This window comes from Dermacentor andersoni, chromosome 1, assembly GCF_023375885.2.
Source record: "Dermacentor andersoni chromosome 1, qqDerAnde1_hic_scaffold, whole genome shotgun sequence".
Taxonomy (NCBI): Eukaryota; Metazoa; Arthropoda; class Arachnida; order Ixodida; family Ixodidae; genus Dermacentor; species Dermacentor andersoni.
The window spans coordinates 182,374,867-182,390,691 of record NC_092814.1 but is presented as its reverse complement, the minus strand read 5'-3'; the positions used below and the strand labels follow the sequence as shown (position 1 = coordinate 182,390,691).

Below are 15,825 nucleotides of genomic sequence, written 5' to 3'. Positions count from 1 at the left end.
AATTATATTGGTTACGTTGACTTCACCAGCTGCTTTGTGCGTTTTGGCTTTGCAGCACTGATTAATGCCCCAACTCGATGTTCAACGCGAAGTTCTAAATCCTTAATGGATAACATACTTTCCAATCTTGATATATGCCCACATACAGGAATTTTGCAAGTAGATGTTACTGATCATTACCCAATATTTCTTTATATTGATTTACCTAACATTTTTTCCAAAAAAAACATTACACAGGACGAAATTCAATCTGTCCGATTACGATGAGAAAATAGAGCGCATCGACTTTTCTAACATTCCATCTTTTTCTGATCCGGAACTAGCACTACGCAAATTTTCTTTACAATTACAAATGCGGTTAAAGCTTGCATGAAAGATGAATTTTCTATCAAGAAATATGATGCACCACGTTGCCCGTGGGTATCTACAAGTCTCTTAGATTCACTGCGCAAGAAAGATGACCTGTATCGAAAAACAAAAAGGCAACCGTTTAGCATATGACTTAAAGCATGTTACGAGACCATTACTGTGCAGTTAGACAGTGCTCTTAAGCAAGCAAAAAAAAAAAAACTTATTATGAGCACAAAATTGACGCATGCACAAATGTTAAACAAATATGGAATGTCATTAATAAGTTCCTAAATTGAGACAACAAGACAACTAATGTCAAGGCTATCACTATCAAGAACAGGGTCTTACAAAACCTCGAAGAAATGAGCAATTTGTTCTGCAAGTTTTTTCCCTCCTCAGAAATCAACTTGAGTCCTACTGTGCCACAGCTAGAAATGCAGCTACAATCCTGCTTCCTACGGCCTTGTGCAGCTGAAGTGTTAACTATCATTAGCAGCTTAAAAAATACAGGCGCTGGCCTAGACAACATACAGTCAATACATATTAAATCAAATATATCGTAGCTGAAGCTATCTGCCATATAGTCAACCTCATTTTTATCACAGGAATATTTCCCAACCAATTGAATATAGCTAAAGTAATTCTTATACTAAAGAAGAACCACTGTCCATTTGATGGACAGTGGTTGTCCTGTGCCTCCTTCTTTCCTTCATTCGTTTGGGTGCTGGTTCAATGACAGGACTGCAAACTGATAAGCGTCATGAGAGAATAGCCATACACTATGTTGTAAGCACTTAGCGCCCAACATGATGCGTAAACAATGCAATGTTTGGGGCCATACAGTGCAGGTGGAGAAAGTGGCATCTGTATGTATTGGAGTAAATGCAGCACAATTTTCAAGTAACTTGCACTGTTTCATGTAATTGTTGAATAATAATAATAATAATAATAATAATAATAATAATAATAATAATAATAATAATGTTGCATGTAATTCGTTCACATAGCAGCAGAAGGTCGACTTCTGTTGTTTGACGATTCTGCTGTGACGGGACCAGGTAACCACACAAACTGTAACCATCCTGTGGCACCTTCTATGGAACCAGCATCACACCCCTCAGGCGGTTTCATATTAATTTAGGTCATGTAGTGCTTGCACACATCGCTACTGGCACCTTTGTACTGCATACTGCTTGTTCAACAGAGCTTAATACAATAAATAGGTGGTCCTGCTTGTCAGCAAAGCATTTTAAACATGGGGTGTCAAGATGGAAAAATTTTTATTTCATTTTAATTCCATGATCATGAGTGCACATATATAGTAAGTATGTAATGCAGTGGACACACTCGCAAACCTAAACACACAGAACTGTTTATATAAAAACATATATTCATCTCTTTTTATCCATTTTCCCTCGCAATAAAAATGTTTTTCTTCCATTTTACTTCTTGCTGTGCTTGTAAAATCCCTCCCCACTTTTGACTCCAAGCTTTCCATCTTGTACCAACTTGTCCAAGAGTGGTGATGGCTTGAAGAGAGGGTTGTCTGGAAATCGCTTGTGCCAGCCTGGAAAAAAAAATTGTTTTAGAAACCACTCAAGACAAGTTAAAGAGTTCACATATAGACAAGCTGCAAAGCATGATGTCAAATAGATTCGGCAGCGTGTTGCCATATTTCATGCATATAAAGAGATAAAGAAATGACCATCTCTACTGGCAGAAATTTTCTTAAAAGATGAGAATAAAGGGGTCCTGAACCACCCCTTAGGCTTGGTGAAATAACATAGTCTGCAGGTAGCATGTGTTGCTGTGAACATCTCAGCCAAGTTTTGCTGTCGTACGCGGTGCGTGGAGCTCACAAACGGAGCGCGAAGTCACCTTTCTCTCAAACGCTCTCTTTTCAATGGAAGCCTGCTCCTCATTCTCTTCTGGACGCTTTATTTCGTAATAAAGCAGATTCCATATATCGGTAGCTGTGGTCTGCTACATAGCATAGATACCGCGGGGGCCTCGAGGTGCCACCACAGTCCACTGGCTAAGCAAACTGCGACTCACTGAGGACAACCGCGCTTGGCTTGCGCTTAGCGCGTCGTAGACACCAAAATTGGAAGTTGTGGCATCTGTGTTAACATCCAAAATGAAAGTTGAACAGTGCACCACGGTGACATTAAGAAGGCGGAGCATTGTGGGCATGCTCCAGTTCACCGTAGCTTTCACAGTGTAAGGCATTGAAGAAGGAACGGGAGTACAGCGGAGGCCGTGTTTGATTGCCAATAACTCCGCTTCTGCTGAACGCACTGAAGCACTTCTTGCGGCAAAGTATTTCTGAAATAGCCTACTTTCACTTCAAATGCCTTTCTCCACTTTAATAAAGAGTGGTTCAGGTGGTTTAATAGACATGGCCATGTTTTCAAATCTAAATTTGCAGAGATTGCTGTTTTAAGCAGTGAACAGCAACTAAGTGTCAACCTACTTGTCTGCTCTTTTTGCCTTCACTAAGTGTCTTTCTTTGCAAACTTAAGCAGTACAGAGGTACATTGAACTTTTACTGGTTGACAGTTTCAATGAACACTATGGATGTGGTCTTCACTATTATGCAACAAATTTTTTCTTTTGCAGATTTTAAAATAATTGCAATAATGGTGTATGGTATTATCATAAAATATTACTAAAAATTATCTAATCAATGTGTGAGTAGTAGTAGCACTCGTACCTCACCAGTAAGCCCTCGAATACAAGGGCTGGGAGGTATGTGCTTTACAAGAATGCTATCGCAGCAGCATCCTGTAAAGGGAGGATGTGCTATCTATACCTTGGGCTGATAACACTCAATGTTCCGGCATCATGTAAAAACACTAAAGCTGACTTATTTTCGAATAGTGATTCAATGCCTAAAAACATTACCGAGTGGAGGGGAATATCTTGTCTCTATGCAGGGGCAAAGTACCTTTTTCTTTGAGTTTCTACTTCCCGACACTCGAACAAACCATGAAGGACTGTTAGCATCTTGCCACATTTATCTCGGAGAGGAGGATCATCGCCGGTTAACAAGTACGAGCGAGTGCCACACGTATGACCTATCCTAAGATGGCAAATAATAAGCTCACTGTAATATTTTTGTTATTGGTAGCCAGTTTCCTACATTTGGCTTAATAATGTGAAGTTTATTAAGCGTTTCAGTGTCCCACATACGTTGCCAATGGCCCCTCTGTTTCTTGTGTAGGAAGGGCTTTAAATCTACAACAGAGACAACTATGGAAGAATTACTGTTTTACGGTTACTGATGTGGTTATACGGTCGGCAAGCATATTACCCTCGATGCCTCTGTGACCAGGTACCCGGCGTAATAAGACATGTTGATGAGGTGCATAAAAAGCACAGAGGATTTCATTAAGTTCAGTAAAGACGGAATTTTTGTTCTTTTTTAGAGAGATTAAGTTTTTCACGATGCTCAATGAATCTGTAAAGATTATTTCCTTTTCTAGTTTTGTTTACTTGATGCGCCATACAGCCAACAAGTGTGCATAGGCCTCTGCTGTAAATATGCCCGTTTCCGGGTACAAACAGCCGGATTCTGAGAAGGATGGGCCGACTGCAGCATAAGTAACGCCGGCATGCAACTTTGAAGCACCAGTGCTAAACTCTGTCCGCAAGTACTTGGACTAGAGTTCTAGGAAATTCATTCCAATGTGTGCCTCTGGTGCGCGTTTTATAACGTCTATGAATGATGTGTCGCATTTTATAAGATGACACTGCCACAGCGGCAATGGCTTCGCTGGGACCATCAGGCTTTGCTCAAGAATCGGAACTCTCATTTCCTCAGAAAGTTCTCTAACGCACAGAAAAAACGGTTCTCTAGCTGCAGGTCGATTATGAGACAGCATTGCAAATGTCAAGTCGTTTACGGTTAGATAAGAGGGATGTTCTGGGTTTGCATTCACTTTCAGAAAATATGTAAAGCTTAAGTATGAACACTGCAGATGGAGCGACCACTCGTTCGCCTCTACATAGAGACTTGCCACAAGACTTGTCCTATAGGCGCCTGTGGCCAGCCGGATGGCTAGGTGGTGAACAGGATGCAGCATTTTTAGAGCGCTTGGAGTAGCAGACTGGTACACTATGGCACCGTAACCCAATCATGTAAATATGAGGTGCTTGTAGAGGTTTGTTAGACACCTCCGATCACTACCCCATGTTGTATGCGACAATATTAATGCGATAGAAATTATATGGACACTTCAAGTGCATTTTTGGCGTTGCCGTGATGTCCCATACAAAGTTCAAGGGCGATAACACCATTGCCGTGCGTCGTATGCTGTACGTGTGAGTGAAAGCACGCGAGGGAAGCCGACGATTGCGGCTCAATATGGTGCGCCATAGATGGAGGAAAGTGGAGAGGCAGCATGAGAGGCAGAGGGGAAGGGACGGCTTTGACTCTGCTGACAAGTGTGTACTTTGCACGTATTCACACGGTAGCGCGCGGCATATTTTGAAAGGGATCTGCAGACAGCTTATACCTTTGTGCACGCTTTGTTCTCACTGCTCTTATGTTGAAGCGATAGACCACACGAACGTCACTTCGCTTGCAGCTGCTGCTGCGCTTGCTCACATCAGCATGCAGCATTTTGCAGCAAGTGTCCGCGCTTACCGAGTGTGATGCATTCATGTTTGCTTGTAGGCGCTGACGCCATGCTTGTTCATTCAGTTAGTAAGAGAATGTTTCCAAGTTTATACAGCCAATAATACTACTATCCTTACTTCGAATAGCTGTCTGCTAATTCGCTATCGCAATCGATGCTCTGCCTTTTGGGCAAGACTGGTGGTGGTGGTGGTAACAGCTTTATTAACAATCCGGCAAATTCGTGGCCTGGGCCTAGGCCGCCCCCGAGGAGGTCCGGAGATCCTGTCTCCTCGCCGCCTCACGGGCTTGCTGGATGGCCTATAGTTGATTTTCGAGGTTTGAGCTGCGCAACGCGGCCGTCCATCGCGCCGCAGCTTCATCTGGGGAAACTGCATTTTCTTTGCATATAATTTCACATTCCCAGAGAATGTGTCTAAGAGATGCGTGAGCCCTGCTGCATAATTTGCAGTTATCATCTGAGTAGATGTCCGGATATATCCTTCTGAGATGGACAGGGTTACTGCTATTTTTTTTTTTTTAGAATGTTCATAGTTCTTCAGCATTTTCTCTTAATATGCTTTATGTGCGATATGAACGTCAGTTCTATGTCCAAAATTATGCCTAAAGATTTGTGATCTGTGTTCACATTTATGTGGTGTCCATCTAGCACAATGTCGAGTTCTAGGTTCAGGCCTCTTTTTCTTGAGAAAAGGATGTGCAAGCTTTTGCTGGGATTTAGCTTAAAGCCATTTTCGCTGGCCCACTTTGACACCTTGTTCAGAATAAGCTCCACCCGTCTTTCACATATTGTGAGGTTACATGATCTAATCTCTAACTGTAAGACATCTATCAACATATACATAGTAAAAAATACTTTATGGAATGACTGAACGTAAAGAGTTCATCTTCACAATAAAAAGGGCACAACTAAGTACTCCCCCCTCCAGTACCTCAGTTTCCTGGATAAATGGCTTGGACAAGGTATTGCCAACTCTAACCTGGAATGTGCGCTTTGATAAGTAACTCTCTATTACATAAAGCACATTGCCACATATGCCCATTTCCGGAGGTCTCTTAAAATTCCAAATCACCAAGTAGTGTCGTATGCTTTTTCCATATCAAGGAAGAGGGACAGGAAAAATTGTGAGCGAAGGCCTTATCAATGTATGCCTCAATCCTTAAGAGATGATTGGTTGTGAATCGACCTAATCCACGATTTATCATAACTTATAGAGGCAACTTGTTAATGCAGTAGGACGGTAGCTTGTCGCTAAGAATGGGTCTTTTCCCTGTTTCAAGACAGGGACTACAATAGCCTCTTTCCATGCCAATGAAAGGTATCCTGCTGTGCAGATATTATTGTTGTGTGTCAGGGTGAAGGTGTTTTATCATTAGGTACATTATGTCAGCTCCTGCAGCAGACTTCCCGCAACTGTTCAAAGAAGCTCTGAACTTGGCAACATTAAAAGGATATTTGTATGGTTCATTTTTACTGCATTTCCCATCCAGTGCCTTGCTTGGAAGCGGAACAGCTATCCGAACTGGACACATGCTCAAAATGTTTGCCAAGAGCATTGGTCTTCAAGGCTATTGCCCTGGTCATCCACCAACGGCAAATGGTAAGATGACCAGTATAGTAATTTTGTTACCTTGTTCCATGTTTTTCTTTTTTGAATGTAGGAATTAATGTTCAAGATATATTTTTGCCAGTTCCATCTCTTATCAGATCATCACACACATCTTCCTTGTGACTTAATGTGTTTGAAGTCGAAGTTTCCTGCTGTTGGGAAGCTACAAAGGAGACACGACGCCTTGTTTTATTTCTTACATGCTTCCTTACATTCCTCAATCCACCAGGCAATGCATTCTTTAGAGGACAAGCCTTCCGTTCGTGGGATGCATATTGATGCTGCATCAGTAACAAACACTGTTAGGTATGCCACTGCACCATCAATACTGAGTGCACGGGCATCATCCTAAGTCAACTGCATAAGTTCTCGAAACCATGTCGAGTCCCATGAATCAACTTTCCATCTGGGAACTTGTGGGCAGCATTCATTTGGTTTTGTTAGCATTAGAACAACCGGAAAGTGACCACTTCCGTAAGGGTTCTTTATGACGCTCCACTAGAGGTACAGCATCATTGTACCTGATGCTATGCTTATGTCTATTGATGAGAAAGTTTTATGTGTGACGCTATAGAATGTTGGCTCTCCCTTTAATAAGAAAGAGCCAATATTCTTCCCATGCCAGCATTGGCATGGAAAGCAGTTATTGTAGTCCCTGTCTTGAGCCATGCACTTGTGGAAAAAAAAAAAATTTCTATTAGGCGACCCGGCGGCTCCACCCTGGTGGGCGGGTTACCTAGCAGAAAATTTCCTTTTTTCCACAAGTGCACGGCTCAAGACTGATTTAATTCTTTCTCCTCAGGACCTAAATAAAGTTCGCACTCACTCACTCACTCTATTAGGCGACTCCTCGCATCACAACGCGAGTCTCCCCACAGGGTGCTATGGGCATTTAGATCTCCTACTAGTATGCAAGGTTCAGGAAGTTCGTTGATAAGCTACTGAAATTCTGTTCTGTGAAGTTGATAGCTGGGAGGGATGTAAACAGAAGTAATAGTCACCAGCTTATTGAACAGCAGTGCTCGGACGGCAACTACCTCAAGGGCCGTTCGGAGCTGTAACTGCTTGCAGGCAAGACTTTTATCTACTATTATAGCCACACTGCCAGATGAGGCAAGAGCATCATTGCGGTTGTTTCTAAAAATGGCATAGCATCTAAGAAAGTTTGTCTGGGTGAATTTTAGGTGTGTTTCCTGAACACACAGAACTTTGGGCTTCGTTTATGAAGAAGTTCTTTAACATAATTCAGATTGTGTAGATGTCCTCTTACATCCCACTGCAATATTTGTGTGTTCATATTGTAAAAGACGTGTGCTGTGTGTCTAATGCGGGAAATACAACTTACAACTTACAGAGCCCTTTTTGGGCCCTGTGATGCGGAGTGATGGGCTGGACAGCTGCCGGAAGCCATTGTGGCATTGCCCCCTGACATGCCACTTTGGCAAAGCTGTTCTTTGGCAGGTACGATACCCGCCTTCGTGCCTCTTTGAACAATGCATTCTGCTTCACTTTGATTGTAACAATTTCTTTTAAGGCGAAAGCCTTAGGTGTCTATGTTGGCAGTACCCTTGACGGTGACCTTGGCGAAACTGCACCGTGACAAAAATGGCCGATGCCGCAAAGAGTAAAAGACGGGTGAAAAAATGCTCAGAATGACATCACAGTTCTCAGGGAGGTTTCTGCAAACGAAGTAAATTCGTGGCTTTGAAAAGAAAATTTGGTACATTTTGGTTTGGGTGGGAATCAAACCCGGGCCTCCAAGGTACGAGACGAGCACGCTTTCCTGAAGTCACAGCTGCTCCACAGTTCTGGTTTACTAAAGGTTTGCCTAGTGCATGCCTGATTGCACACGTCGCGTTGCAGCCATCTCGCTCACTAGTGCATGCGTCATTGGGCAGCGCACGTGACAAGGCATAGGAGATAGCGCCACATCATGAGTGTATAAAATAAGCATGTTGATGACGTTTCGAGGTCTACTTTCGCATTATACAGAAACGCGGGGGCACGCGCGCTCTGCGCATTGATGTCACAGTCGGAATGTTGTCGGTGGTTGTCGGCAGTGAGCAATGGAAGAGTGTGCATGCTCTTGTGGCTCACAAAGACGGCCACACAAGTACGCCACTGCATAGTAAGCGTGTGCTGCTGCGTCTTCCTGAGGAGGTCACCTTAGTGCCACACGTGTACGTCCCATTGTGGCTTGTTAGCCTTGCAAGAAGTCTAGCCCCGATTGTATAACTTAACGCATTACCAATGTCCTACGCAGAAGTCTAACCCCGATTGTATAACTTCATGTATTACTAAATGTGCAGCAGGGTTTCGCATTCTTGTGTTACAGTTAACACGTGCCGAACTTCTTTTCTTCTTTTTCCAGGATGGGCAGGACCGCGAGTATGCGGCGCGCTCCCATCACAGTTTAGACGATATGGAGTATTCTTGCATCATTCAGACGTGTTCAGAAGCACTGCATTTGGCGCAAGTCAATCGACCTCGACAGCTCTGTGAGCTATGGACAAACCTCTGGGATTTTAAACATCGCAGGGGATTAGGGATATACGGCCCAACTATGATCTTTACATAGCCTGCCTTGATAGTCTCAGGCAGGAGACTTGAGCCGAAGTTTAGAATGAGATGCTTGGTCAGAATTTCTTCTCCGTCACGCCTCATCAAAATTCTTTTGACATTGATGACATTTTGGTGAGTCCAGCCCGCTAGCAGTTCAGTCTCACTTAGCTCCAAATCATCATCCAAAATTACACCACAAAAATCATCATCCGAAATTACACCACGACTGGTGTTCATAGTGCGGTGCAGGGTCACAGTAATAGGAAAGTCTCCAACTGACACTAGGTTCTGCAGTTTCTCATGTTTCATATCTCAGAGTGCAAGAGGACGGTTTTCTTAACTTTGTAGCCGGTTCCAATTGTCTCTGTTAGGCAGTTTGAAACGAGGAAGGGAGATAGAGCTCTCACTGCCTTTTTTATTTTTACATTGTGTATGACGTGGTAGCGGGGAAAGTTCTTTCTGGTCACAAAACAACTGAAACATTTCTGTGCGCAACTGGGTAACACAGGAAAAGAGCACGACCATGACAACGATATTCTTTCAGCAGGAGCACCAGCCACCCACCATGGAGCCCAACAAACAAAGGGACACTGTAGGACCTGCAAACACAGGTCCTACAAATGCCAGCTGGAGCCGTATTCTGTAGCGGTTCGCTTTGGAACCGGTTCAGTTTGGCTGTTATGTCTGGATTACGTCACTCGAAGAAAGAGTGGAATGGGGCGGCGTGAGGGGAACCAATCAACGAGCGGCGGTCTGCCGCAAGACCACGTCATCATTTTTGTTTGTACTTGGGGGATGGTATAGCAATTGAAGGATGTCGCTGGTTTGATAAAAAACATTGGTTTGCATAGAACACTTGCAAATATAATTTTCAGTGATAAATGTGAGCTTGCGGCGCAGACGGCTACTGGGAGTTGTAATTTTATTTGTGTTGTTTTCTTATTTAGTCGCTAGGTGGTGTGCCATACGTTATGCAAACAACTTGCCTCGCTTTGTTTACGTTTTGGACTTGTTCGCGCGCCGAAACCGAAATGATGTCTTCGCACAAGGACAGGCGGCTGGGTTCTGTTTCAGCGAGGCAGCGCAAAATACTCGTTTCATTTGTCGAGGAGCACCCCTACCTAGCAAAGGCGTCGTGTGTGTGTTGGGCCAGCAGCTGACGGCGGCTTTCTGTTGCGCCGTGGATGGGAATCTAACCCATCCTTTTTCTTTGCCCACAACCGTAATGGCCTTGGCGACGGCTGTAATGATCCGGCTGACCGAAGGCTGCGACAGTGCAATCGCTTGTTCATTCCCGACGCACTGTTGAAAGCTCCCGGTGGCAAAAAACCGCAGCGCGCACAGCACTTTCATCGTAGTGTCGACACCATGAAATATTTGAGGTCCGAGATGTTCTTCCAGCGCATCGCAAAGACGTCGCACTATGTCTTTGCAGAGCCTAAAATGCCTTCGAAACTCTTCTTCGGCCATGCTGAACGCGTCGCGTCGTTGCCTCTCGTCGCGTCGTTGTCTTTCAGCGCTCGCCAGCAGCACAACCAAAGGAGCCGCCATTGCCGTCTCTGGCTCGTCTCGTCTAGGTGCCGGCTCGTCAGCTGGCGCGAGACTAGCCGGCAGCCACGGTTGCCCTAGCAACCCTCGACATCATGCTCGCCACCGCACGCGACCCTTGAGCGAACCAGTTCTCCGCGGTTCCTCTCGTCACAGGGAACCGGTTCCTTTCCAGATGATTGACAACCTGTGTGACGTCAACAAAATTTGTCATCCCTGGTGGGCGGGACGACGACAACGAAGCGCCGACCAATGGCAACAGCCAGACCGAACCGGTTCCAAAGCGAACCGCTACAGAATACGGCCCCTGTACATTCCCACTATAACCAAATACGTTTAACCAAGGGTGGTTATGACACACAAGGTTAACCCTTGCCGCCAAGAATGCTGGAAGTAAATGGAAGAGAAGACAAGAACGATTAAAAGTGAAGGAGAAAGACGAAGATTGAAGAGGACAGGAAAAGGAGACTGCCGGTTTACTCCAGGGGGGTCAGTCTAGAGGCCCCGTCTATGTGAAGCAGAGGCCAAAGAGGTGTGTTGCCTCTGCAGCAGAGGCCTTAAAGGTCCAAATACTCGGCATCCACTCAACCCCCAGGATCCCCCTTTCCCCAGACATGGCTCAGCCACGCACGGCTACATGCAGGAGGGTCCAACCTTCATCTGCTCGGGTATGTGGTGTCGCAACACACCAAACGCCTGCTTATACAGATGCCCCTGTGGGGCCTATACACATCAGAACAGTGGTATATATGTCACATGCGAGCATTACAAGTGCACATGTCTCATGCACATAATGGTAACAATCTGGGAGGTCAATGGAATTGTATTAACACACAAAGCTCACATTCACTAATTAATGCCATTATGAAATACAGCAACTAATTACAAAGCAAGAAATAATAACCGACAGCATCGTATGATCTTAGTGGCATGTCCACGCTGACAATTGCTAAAAATGTGTGTACTGTGAGGTCAACTTTAGTAATCTGTACTTCATACAATGGTACCTTCACCACCTCGTCAAACATAAAATTAGCTTAACTGCAAATTTTCACATTTTACTTGCCTTTGCAGTTGCTCACATGTCAACCAGCTAATGAGCTTGATGTTTAAATGAGCCCTCTAGTCTCTACTTAAAATTAACTATTCACTCTGCAACCTTCTCTGCTGTGATAGCTCTAGAACGACACCTAAAAACTCGCCAGTTTGCTTGGAAAGTTCCTTGATTTGCATATTTATTAGGGATTAACTATTCTGGACAGGTTGCAGGCGACAGAGGTGGGCACTATCATAAAATGTCAAATACAAACTAAGGACTGAGGTCTTAAAAAGATCGCTACTCTTTACTTCTTTTTTGAGAGGAAAGGTGATTTTTCTCTTTCTTTTTTTTTTTTCAGTGGGAACACAGCATGAACAAGCCAACAGTGGCTTCTGGTTTAGGTTCTTACCATCAATAATGAACTTGGTAACATCAAGACCAACGTAGTCAGTCAATTCGAAAGGACCCATTGGGTGCCCCGCACCCAGCTTCAAGGCAGTGTCTATATCCTGGGCACTGGCATCACCTACGAAATGGTGAAAAAAGATAGTGAAAATATGCAACCATGCAGGCATGAACACGGGCAACACTGGGAATCTTGTCACAGCATTAGCAAAGTTACACATGTGGAGCTTGTTTCTTGGGTTCAGCGTAACTAATCCAAATATAATTACCAGTTAGCATTTTACCTAAACCTTCATAAAAAGTAATAAATGATAATTTTCTGTGTTCTCGCAATGCAGAAAAAATTCTGTTTAACCTGTACTGTAAAAGTGTTGGAGGCAAAAATGACGAACATTATGCGCACTAACCATACTTGCTGTTAAAAGGTAGTTACTGAGCACTTTGGCAGGCAGTCATATCTTTAAATAGAGCATAGCAACATCTTTTAACAAAGCTCAAAAGGCTTTAAATGCCAAAGGACACTTTGTCACACATCTCTTCCCAACAGGAACATTTTCCGCAGTAATTAGTGTAAGTAGTTTACAATCAAACATTTCTCTTAGCCACCTTTCAGGCCTGAGCTATCTTTTTACAATTCCTAGCTTGTTGAAGAAGCTATGGCTTTAAGCTCGTGTGTGCTACTGCAACTAGTAACAAATCACTACAGAAACAAATTTACACAAATTGATATGCTTTTCCTTGCATCTGTGCCATGCCTCTTTAACGTACAAATACAAATTAGGAGTTTCATTGTAAAGTAGTTCAGCATTGTTTCTAAAGGACTCTAAATATCGACTTCTGATGTCGGCATCAGAATATGCCTATTTATGACATTTTTTCCTAAATGTGTATTTGTATTTTGAACGATTTTGTATATGGTGAAGCCTTGCTCAGTTTAAGCTGCAAATGAGAGTGCTCAGCACATTTTAAACTCTTCCTATACTAACACACACACACATCTAACACACACAACATATGCTGAGATTATATGTATGATGGAAAGATCAGGTTTCAAAATGATAGAAACATGCGTAATTTTATCCCATGAAGAAATATATTTAAATCTCTTCAGAAAATCATGCAAACATTCCACAACCTGGCACACTGTGGTGAAATATTGTAATGGAAGAGAGTTACGTGCCCACTGTTAGATATGGGGCTGTTTCCTGAGCCCCCTTCGAGTTCCCCAGACCACATCGAATCGCACCACAGCTAATTGAGAAGCGGAGAGGCGCGCACAGGCAAACATGAGGGCCCCCACTTCGTACGCCGCCGGTTGGGCTATTCAATGCTTGACTCTGCTAAAAAGCGAAGGGATAGCCCGGCATTGTTGCAAGTAAATTGGGTCCCGAAGCAATACGGCTGTAATGCGCCGTGACAACCTTCTGGCTGTAATGCACCGTGACAACAAGACGGCTGTGATGCACCGTGACAACAAGACGGCTGTGATGTACCGGGAAGGCCTGGCAGCGTCTCACCCGCCGCCTTTGAAGAGAGCATTGCACCACAGCAAGGCAAGACCGCGGGGAGCCTCCGGGTGTGACAGCACCGCACGGGTGCCTACCATTGGCCGAAGGTGGCTTCATCTGAGCGGGCTCTCCCATTGGCCGAACATGACGCGCCTTCCAGAGATCGAAGGGCTTAAAAGACGCAGACGGAGAGCTTTCTAGAAGATTCCAGAGCAGTCCCCGATTCATTTCTCTCGAACTTCTTGCGACGGGCCGCAGCGTCCGAGTTGCTGCCGGCCCGTAATGACTGTACGACTGTTCACTGACGTCTCACTGTAAATAATGTAAAATAAACCTCCAAGTTTTTTCATCGCAAAGTCCGTCCTCAACCCCTACAACTGGCGCCAGCGGCGGGATTTCCTCCAACTCCTACAACACCCATCACCTCGCAAATACATATGCCTCAGCTTGTGTCATGTAGTACCTTATGATTTTCATCAAAATTGATTTCTTTGCAAGCATTTTGGCTTTTGCACATTTACTTTTGTGTGTGAATCATACACAACAGAGATTTCGTCTAAAGGTGGTGTTGCTTTTATGCCATGTAGTATATCACCCACTAATCACAGCACACACATTATCCACGTGGCATTTCAGCTCACAGGTCTCCTACACACTTTTTGTACATTACTTCTCCCAGTTCCCTCAAATATTAACCACTCTCTCATCGGATTGGTTTTCTCCTAACACCTGCCACAGCAGTACTAGTAAAATATGCCAGCATCCAGCTGATTGATGCCTTCGATACCCCCATGGCCTCTTCTATGGCCTCCTTGTGACGGCGTGCATGAGATTGCCAGTGGCACAACTCGGGCTATAGTTTTGAAGAACCAAGTTCCGCATTCAAAAAGACAACCACAGGAAAAAGCGACGGAGACGGAAAGAGTGCAAAGTATCAACTGGTTTCATTTGTGTGAAGGTGCCTTATATATATATATATATGCAGAATCACAGCCAATGAAAGGGTGAGGAGAATGGGAGGGGGAGAGTAGAAAAACCCAAGTCAACTCGTAATCAACAACAGCTGCGCAGAAAAATCTTTTCCTTTTGATACAATTTGACAGAAGTGTCGCTAACACATTTATCGCCATTTTCCTTTATATAGTAGGCCTCCAAAAGCTCATGCGCTGTTTTATTCTTACTTTTTCCTAGAATTTTTATGTTCTTAAGCAGAGGCTCGCATTCACTGCATGCCAGGCAATGAGACAGTATGGGCAGGGCTTGACCTTTACTTCCTTCTAGTGGGTCCTTGCAGTTTTTAGATATTAATCTGAAGTTGGGCTTACACCATGTCTGTTGGCACTACGCTCCACGAGCAAAGAAAGAGCTACTGCTGTGTGATTCCGCGCATTCGAAAATAGTCAAGAGAGCAATAGCAAACTTGTGCCTGGAATCTGCACTTATCAAGTCATGTCCGCATGCAATGCGCATAAGCTTCAATAATCAAATTGAAAGGCTGCTATCAGCCGGCTTCGCCTGCGACGTCCCATAAGCTGTGGCTGAAAATCTTCTTAGGAAGATAAAAAGAGGAAATTGTGGTAGCATGAATGAGGCGCTGCCAAAAAAGAAGACTACAGTTGTTCCATATATGCACAATGTTGCGCACAATGTAAAAAAAGTGGCCAAGAGGCATGGTGTCCCTTTAGTTTTTTTCTGCTCCACAGAAACTTGCAGGCTTGTGCCCGAGAATTGGTAGCCAAGGAGCTCGAGGCAGCGCATGCAGCATACAACATGCTGAAACGTATGTAATATATGCCACTGGCGTGGTGTATGAAATCCCGCTGAAGCGTGGAGGCATCTACGTGGGTCAAACAGGCCGTTGCATGAATGAACGTGCAGGGGAACATGCCCGTTCAATTCGGAATAAAGAAGGAGCGAACTTGCCCGCTCATTGCCTTGCATGCAGTGGTTGCGAGCTTCTGCTTAAGAACATAAAAATTCTAGGAAAAAGTAAGAATAAAACAGTGCGTGAGCTTTTGGAGGCCTACCACATAAAGGAAAATGGCAATAAATGTGTTAGCGACACTTCTGTCAAATTGTACCAAAAGGAAAAGATTTTTCTGCGCAGCTGTTGTTGTTTACGAGTTGACTTGGGTTTTTTTACTCTCCCACTTTCATTCTCCT

The 15,825-nt window shown here is 44.1% G+C and overlaps 1 protein-coding gene across 1 annotated transcript in view; it reads right to left on the bottom strand.

Moving 5' to 3' along the window:
* Window positions 1–1,614: 1,614 nt before the first annotated feature.
* Window positions 1,615–15,825, bottom strand: part of LOC126547271 (hydroxyacyl-coenzyme A dehydrogenase, mitochondrial-like) — a 29,498-nt gene continuing 15,287 nt past the window's right edge. Inside the window, exons 7-8 of the mRNA XM_050195237.2 lie at window positions 12,159–12,275; window positions 1,615–1,918 (exon numbers count right to left, since the gene is read on the bottom strand). Coding sequence (XP_050051194.1) covers window positions 1,794–1,918; window positions 12,159–12,275 — 242 coding nt within the window. The 3' untranslated portion in view covers window positions 1,615–1,793. The remainder of the gene's footprint in view (window positions 1,919–12,158; window positions 12,276–15,825) is intronic.